Source organism: Nerophis ophidion, linkage group LG13 (assembly GCF_033978795.1).
Source record: "Nerophis ophidion isolate RoL-2023_Sa linkage group LG13, RoL_Noph_v1.0, whole genome shotgun sequence".
NCBI lineage: Eukaryota > Metazoa > Chordata > Actinopteri > Syngnathiformes > Syngnathidae > Nerophis > Nerophis ophidion.
This window is the reverse complement of record NC_084623.1, coordinates 7,418,890-7,427,755: the sequence shown is the minus strand read 5'-3', so window position 1 is coordinate 7,427,755 and position 8,866 is coordinate 7,418,890. Positions and strand designations below refer to the sequence as shown.

General features: G+C 38.1%; 1 protein-coding gene across 1 annotated transcript in view; it reads right to left on the bottom strand.

The window, feature by feature from the left end:
- Nucleotides 1–8,866, bottom strand: part of dars1 (aspartyl-tRNA synthetase 1) — a 107,136-nt gene that overhangs the window by 7,550 nt on the left and 90,720 nt on the right. The window contains exons 11-13 of the mRNA XM_061918322.1: nt 8,591–8,725; nt 4,000–4,147; nt 829–975 (exon numbers count right to left, since the gene is read on the bottom strand). Of these exons, the coding sequence (XP_061774306.1) occupies nt 829–975; nt 4,000–4,147; nt 8,591–8,725 (430 nt within the window). The remainder of the gene's footprint in view (nt 1–828; nt 976–3,999; nt 4,148–8,590; nt 8,726–8,866) is intronic.

The following is an 8,866-nucleotide window of genomic DNA, read 5'->3' as shown; positions in this document are numbered from 1 at the left end:
TATATATATATATATACATATACATATATATACACAAACATACATACATATACAAAATATATATTAATATACGAATACATATATATAAATACAAATACATATATACACATATACATACACATATATATATGATATACATACATATATATATAAATAAATATATACATATATATACATATACTGTACATACATACACATATATATACATTAATATATATACATACACATACATACATACATATATATTTATATATATATTATATATATACACACACACATATGGGTATATACATACATGTATACATATCTATATATGTATATATCTAGATCTATAAAATATACATATACATATATCTATAAATATATATGTATATATATATCTATCCATCTATCTATCGAGATGGATAGATAGATAGATAGATAGATAGATAGATAGATAGATAGATAGATAGATAGATAGATAGATAGATAGATAGATAGATGGATAGATATAGATATAGATATCTATTTATTTTTATTTGGTGGGCTGGATCCGTCCTACAGGCTTTAGTTTGGCGACATGTGGTGTAAACTATTAGCAACTGTAAACCAGATTATAGAAAGAAATTGCACACAAATAGTGAATAATTACACATAAAATAAAGCTAATGTTAAAAATGGTCAAATAATCAAGGATAAAACAAATATATAAAAATAGTACTACTATACGTCTAAGTACTAAAATAATCAGTCATTTAAAAAAAACGTCTTTGTTAAGAATCCCTTAGCATAATGACTGTGTTTGGATGTCATGTGACACAAGCAGAGTGACGTTTGACTATTTCTGACCTCAGGTCTTCCTCGTCACCCATCTCCACCCCGGCCTCACGCAACATGGCCAGTGCCTCGCTGTACTCCAGCCTCAGAGTGGGCTCCAGGAACTTGAAGGGCTCGCTGGGGAACTGCTTGTTCACGGTCTGGATCTCAGTCTGGAAGCTGATACAAACAGGCAGATAAGGTTACACAACCCAAAAAAAAAAAAAAACAGTCCACTTAGCAGTCAGTTCAGCTGGAACAGCACAAAACAGATCTCTAAATGAGCAAACGTGTTTTTTTTATTTATTGCCAATTTCTTCCACGTTACTGAACTCCGCCACTAGGAGGCACTGAAACCACATGGAACATCTCAAGTATTTGTGCCATCAACAAATACAATATAACAATTAGTGCCGTCAAATTATTCATCTTTTTCCATCGGATTAATCACACTTTTGGACGGTATCAATCATGATTAATCACAGGTTATCACTCGCCTGCATAATTAAAATTAATATTAAAAAAATAATAACAAAAATATTTTGTCAGATAAATTTTGCTGGACGATATAATGACCTAAAAATGATTGTCAATAAACAAAATAATTGTCAACATTATTTTGGGGTCAAATGAACCGCTGCTGTAATAATAATAATTAGAGATGTCCAATAATGGCTTTTCTGCCGATATTCCGATATTGTCCAACTCTTAATTACCGATTCCGATATCAACCGATACTGATATATATAGTCTTGGAATGAACACATCATTATGCATTTGTTGTGATGCCTTAAACAATGTAACAAGGTTTTCCAAAATAAATCAACTCAAGTTATGGAAAAAAAATGCCAACATGGCACTGCCACATTTATTACTGAAGTCACAAAGTGCATTATTTTTTTATAACATGCCTCAAAACAGCAGCTTGGTATTTGGGACATGCTCTTCCTGAGAGAGCATGAGGAGGTTTAGGTGGGGGGAGGGGGTGACGGGGGGTGTATATTGTAGAGTCCTGGAAGAGTTAAGTGCTGCAAGGGTTTCTGAGTATTTGTTCTGTTGTGTTTATTTTGTGTTACGGCGCGGCTGTTGTCCCGAAATGTGTTTGTCAGTCTTGCTTGGTGTGGGTTCACAGTGTGGCGCATATTTGTAACACTGTTAAAGTTGTTTATACGGCCACCCTCAGTGTGACCTGTATGGCAGTTGACCCAGTATGACTTGCATTCACTTGTATGAGTGAAAAGCTGTAGATATTATGTGATTGGGCCGACACACAAAGGCAGTGCCTTAAAGGTTTATTGGCGCTCTCTACTTCTCCTTACGTCTGTATACACAGCAGCGTTTTAAAAAGTCATACATTTTACTTTTTGAAACCGATACCGATAATTTCCCATATTACATTTTAGAGCATTTATCGGCCGATAATATCGGCAGTCCGATATTATCCAATATCTCTAATAATAATATATAATAATTAAATAATTGTTATCGTTGTGTTTTTCTTCTGTGATATGGATCCCTTTGGAGCTGAAATAAATGACTATATAATAAACTTATATTTCTCGTGTACTTAAACATTGCAATTGAAATGTATATTTTTCAATATCCATCTTGCATAAAACAAACAATAAAAATAAAATAACCACTGTATGTTGCACTAAAAAAATCACAACCAAAAACAAAAAAATATGTTCATGAGGAGTGGGGACCCTCAAATATACACAACCAAAATAATAAAAAAATGGTTAATTAATGTTATTGTGACCAAAATAATCACGATTAGAATTGCATTTGCGAGTTCACTTTCTGTAGAACACACCTCCCGGTTGTTTAACCGGACCCTGTGGAGTAAATACCGCTCACTTTTATGTTTGGTGTAAACACTGTATCTTAGTTGTTTTGACGGTAATGTGTTTATACTAGAGATGTCCAATAATATCGGCCGATAAATGCTTTAAAAAGGTAATACCGGAAATGATCCGTATCGGTTTCGAAAAAGTAAAATGGATGACTTTATAAAAACGCCGATGTACGGAATGGTACACGGATGTAAGGAGAAGTACAGAGCGCCAATAAACCTTATAGGCCCTGCCTTTGCGTACCGGCCCAATCACATAATATCTACGGCTTTTTACACACACAAGTGAATGCAAGCATACTTGGTCAACAGCCATACAGGTCACACTGAGGGTGGCCGTATAAACAACTTTCACACTGTTACAAATATGCGCCACACTGTGAACCCACACCAAACAAGAATGACAAAAACATTTCGGGAGAACATCCGCACCGTAACACAACATAAACACAACAGAACAAATACCCAGCACTAAATCTTCCAGGACGCTACAATATATGCCCCCCACTACCCCCCCACCTCAACCACCTCATGCTCTCTCAGCAAGAGCATGTCCCAAATTCCAAGCTGCTGTTTTTGAGGCATGTTAAAAAAAATAATGCACTTTGTGACTTCAATAATAAATACGGCAGTGCCATGTTGGCATTTTTCTTCCATGAATTGAGTTGATTTATTTTGAAAAACCTTGTTACATTGTTTAATGCATCCAGCGGGGCATCACAACAAAATTAAGCATAAAAATGTGTTAATTCCACAAATGTATATATCGGTATTGGTTGATATCAGAATCGGTAATTAACAGCTAGACAATACCGGAATATCGGCAAAAAAGCCATGATCGGACATCTGTACTTTATACACAATTAAATCGGGGAAAGACGTTAATGCCTCTTGTTTTCATGTTAGCATTTAAACTAGTTAAATTTTTTTAGTTAGCTTTTTTGATCATTTTAATTTAATACGGTAAGAATAACCGTCAAGTGTCTTATAGTTATTAGTATTACCGTTTATGTGCACATAGTACAAATGTCTTTGCTGAAACAAGGCATGCACATGGAATTTATCCAGGCTGGCAAAGTTATCGAGTTCGTTTTCATTTATTAAACTATGAATTGACTTAAATCAACGTCTAATACATGATAAATGCAATATTTCTCTGTGATTATTCGCCTTAGTTAACTAATTTTTGACAGCCCAACGACAATACAAAATGTTTCCTACAAGGATCCTGTCAAGATTTGTATACGTCCTCACAGAACCAGAATGTACATCACAGATCTTAAATAACTTTTATTCAGTCTTGTTAGACGTTACAACTCCAAACCACACCCGAGTGAGGTAACACTGACTTGTCTCTCAGCCCCTTGAAGATCTGAACCATGGTGTCGGTTATGGAGTCGATCACCTCGTGGTAGTGGTAATTGAAGGCCATCTCAATATCCAGACCCACAAACTCGGTGAGGTGACGGTGGGTGTTGGAGTCCTCGGCCCTGAAAACTGAAATGGTGTCGATGTAGAAAATGGGCCAAAAACAGTGATTTTAAATGTGAAACACAAATAGCCTAAATGGAAATAATAAAGTTGTTTTCATAAGTGCAAATAATGATAATGACAAGTACTGTAAATTCCGGGTTATAAGCTGCAACTTTTTTCCTACGCTTTGAACTCTGCAGCTAATAAAACAGTGCGACTACATTTTGGATGTTTTCTTCGCTGATTATCATTATGCAAATAGTTATAAAAAAAAATCTAATCCATATTTTGGACGAGTTCACTCACAACAGGTGCTGTAGTGCCATTCTGATAAGTAGAAGTGCCATTCCTTCTTCTACCTATCCATAGCGTTTTTACTCAAATGGTTTCTTCCTTCATCACTCCAAGCAATTTTCGTAGGTTTTACAATGTACCTAAAACTATTCATACTTACTGAAGCGTTCCATGTGCGATATCAGAAGGAGTGTTTTCATGCATATTTGAACGTGCTATCGTTATGTCAGTTCGCATTAGCTGATATGCTAACACCTTTACAAATGTCCGTGTTAACAATAAGCTACAATCGCATTCTTTTTGTATTGTTACAGTTTTGTAAATTCACTAAAACGTCACCTTGGAGTTATTGAGTCTGTTTAGCTGATTGGAGAGCTAGCTTCTGAAGCTAGTGCGTCAATGGCGATGACTTTGGTTTTGTTTGATCCGCCGTTTTACAGCCGTGCGACAAGCACCGTTTGGAAACAATTAGGTTATGTAAATAAACATTTACAAAATCTTTCTGTGTAAATAACTTATGGTCCTGTGCGGCTAATATATGGGGGATAGCGTTTTTCCTGAAATTTTGTGGGTGCTGCTCATTAACCAGTGTGCTTTATAGTCTAGAAAATACCGTAATTAATTTGATTGAATTATTTGTATTGACACATTTGGTGTTTTAGATTGCAATTGTGTACGGTAAAGAACACTTGTTACTTATGTCTAGCTTGTGTGCTATTGTATGCTTAGTGGTTGTGTATCTGCTCATTCGTAGTAGCTTATAGCCGCCCGTGTTTACCTCTGCTTTGTGCTTTTGGAGGACATTTATGTTTGCACAAGTCAACGCTGTATCACATCTTATACTGGAAATTGTACATGCAAGTCGATAAAATCTCATACTTGTTTTTTTTGCTGATAAGGGGCCGATACCAATATCGGATCGGGACTCCCCCAGAGGGACGGAACGAGGTCAGTATGAATATATATTACATAAGGGAAGCCAAGTACACCCAAAGTAATTTAAAATGTACTTCCAATGCAAAATCTTGGATACAAAAAATTTATTTCTAGGGCATTCTATTGGGGGATTCAAAGCATATGTAAATGAGTTTACAACGTAAAGGTGTTGTTTGTATTGACCTCCCAAACTTCCTGATGATTGGCAGGCACGTTTATGATGAATGACATGACTGCGACCACAACGGTAATCATCAGCTGCCAAACATAATTAGCCGACTAATTGCCGTTAAACATCAGGAGAATTGTAAGGCGTGGGTGAAACGTCAACAAATGCTTTCCCACGTCTGAGTCAAAAGCTTTATTTGCACAAATAAGGCAAGAGCTCACCATTTATATAATAAAACTTCTATAAATTTGTGTGCACACTTTCAGTCCAGAATCACGGCTGACCCCTGAATAATAAAACTGACAAGACTGCTCCAGACCATACATGAGATCTTCTCTCAGAGGGCTTCACAGTAAGTCTGTCGACAAAGCACTGATCTATGGCGGGAAACTACATTGAGGCTTTAGAATCGGCGATGACTTTAAAGCAGGGGTCTCAGACATGCGGCCGACGTTATTTTGCGGCCCCCACCTTAATATGTAAGTTTAATGTTATTGAGGCCCGCGAGTTTTATATGAATGGCGCTTGGCAGCTTTGTGTTATTTGGGTCCAAAATGGCTCTTTCAACGTTCTGGGTTGCCTACCTCTGCTTGGTGGGAAAGCGGCAAATACGGTGTGTGTAGAAGTTTGTTAGGGGGAGAGGGAGTAGTATATTTATAGCTAGAATTTACTTTCAAATACATATATATATATATATATATATATATATATATATATATATATATATATATATATATATATATATATATATGGTAAATGGGTTGTACTTGTATAGCGCTTTTCTACCTTCAAGGTACTCAAAGTGCTTTGACACTACTTCCACATTTACCCATTCACACGCACATTCACGCACTGATGGAGGGAGCTGCCATGCAAGGCGCTAACCAGCACCCATCAGGAGCAAGGGTGAAGTGTCGTGCTCAGGACACAACGGACGTGACAAGGTTGGTACTGAATAAATAAATAATGATAAATGGGTTGTAGACAGACAACATTCACACTCACATTCACACACTAGGGCCAATTTAGTGTTGCCAATCAACCTATCCCTGTCTATCTGTGTTGGCCCTGCGATGAGGTGGCGACTTGTCCAGGGTGTACCCTGCCTTCCGCCCGATTGTAGCTGAGATAGGCGCCAGCGCCCCCCGCGACCCCGAAAGGGAATAAGCGGTAGGAAATGGATGGATGGATGGATGGGTTGTACTTGTATAGCGCTTTTCTACCTTCACGGTACTCAAAGCGCTTTGACACTACTTCCACATTTACCCATTCACACACACATTCACACACTGATGGAGGGAGCTGCCATGCAAGGCGCCAACCAGCAGGAGCAAAGGTGAAGTGTCTTGCTCAGGACACAACGGACGTGACAAAGTTGGTACTAGGTGGGATTTGAACCAGGGACCCTCGGGTTGCGCACGGCCACTGTCCCAACCGCGCCACGCCGTCCCCAAATAATATTATTTGATATTTTTCGGTAATGTGTTCATAATTCAGGCAAAACTGTGAAAAAAAACGGCGACTTATAATCCGAAAAATACAGTAAGCAAAAACAGTGCAAAATTTGCTGAAAAATGTAGCATGCTAATGTAAGCACTGGAGTAACAAGAGCAAGGAGAATTTTGTCTTTGGAACCTTCAAATCCATTGAGAAATGCTTGATTGATTGATTGATTGTTTGATACTTTTATTAGTAGATTGCACAGTTCAGTACATATTCCGTACAATTGACCACTAAATGGTAACACCCGAATAAGTTTTTCAACTTGTTTAAGTCGGGGTCCACGTTAATCAATTCATGGTACAAATATATACTATCAACATAATACAGTCATCACACAAGTTAATCATCAAAGTATATACATTGAATTATTTACATTATTTACAATCCGGGGGGTGGGATGAGGAGCTTTGGTTGATATCAGTACTTCAGTCAACAATTGCATCAACAGAGAAATGTGGACATTGAAACAGTGTAGGTCTTATTTAGTAGGATATGTACAGCCAGCAGAGAACATAGTGAGTTCACATAGCATAAGAACAAGTATATACATTAGAAGTACATTTGAGTTGTTTATAATCCGGGGAGATGGGATGTGAATGGAGGAGGGTATTAGTAAAGTGTTGAAGTTGCCTGGAGGTGTTGTTTTAGAGCGATTTTGAAGGAATATAGAGATGCACTTACTTTTATACCTGTTGGGAGTGTACAAGTGTGTATATTCCCCATTCATTTTGCATGGGGAATATTCCTGGTAACTCAAAGTAATGCTGCAGAAGTTTACAAGTAAATAAAAAAAAGAAGTAAATAAATAATGTAAATAAATCAATGTACATACTATGATGATTAACTTGTGTGATGACTGTATTATGTTGATAGTATATTTTTGTACCATGAATTGATTAACGGAGCTTCACGGTGGCAGAGGGGTTAGTGCGTCTGCCTCACAATACGAAGGTCCTGCAGTCCTGGGTTCAATTCCAGGCTGAGGATCTTTCTGTGTGGAGTTTGCATGTTCTCCCCGTGAATGCGTGGGTTCCCTCCGGGTACTCCGGCTTCCTCCCACTTCCAAAGACATGCACCTGGGGATAGGTTGATTGGCAACACTAAATGGCCCCTAGTGTGTGAATGTTGTCTGTCTATCTGTGTTGGCCCTGCGATGAGGTGGCGACTTGTCCAGGGTGTACCCCGCCTTCCGCCCGATTGTAGCTGAGATAGGCGCCAGCGCCCCCCGCGACCCCGAAAGGGAATAAGCGGTAGAAAATGGATGGATGGAATTGATTAACGTGGACCCCGACTTAAACAAGTTGAAAAACTTATTCGGGTGTTGCCATTTAGTGGTCAGTTGTATGAAATATGTACTGAACTGTGCAATCTACTAATAAAAGTTTCAATCAATCAATCAATCAAAGTGTTTTTTAAGAATTTTCTGCAAAAATGTTTGTCTCCCAGTTTTTTTTTACTGAACTCGAGGGCCAAGATGTTGCCATTGCTGGGCCTGATTTGGCCATTTGAATATCATTGCTACTATACACTGTTGTGTAACTTTTTTTCTTTGTTTGTTTTTTTACCTGGACCCACACAGAAGACCTTGTCGAAGTCCGCACAGATGCACATCTGCTTGTACAGCTGGGGGGACTGGGCCAGGTAGGCACTGGTCTTGAAGTAAGACACGGTAAAGACGTTGGCTCCGCCTTCGCTGGCAGCTAGAGTTGGACAAAGACAACATATCAGTCAGGGACGACTTTCACTTTTCAAAACAATGTCTATATTTCAGGGGGGAATGTAACGGCAGTTGGGTGCTTCGGATCCACACTGAATTTCCAAGTCAAATGGACCAATGTGAC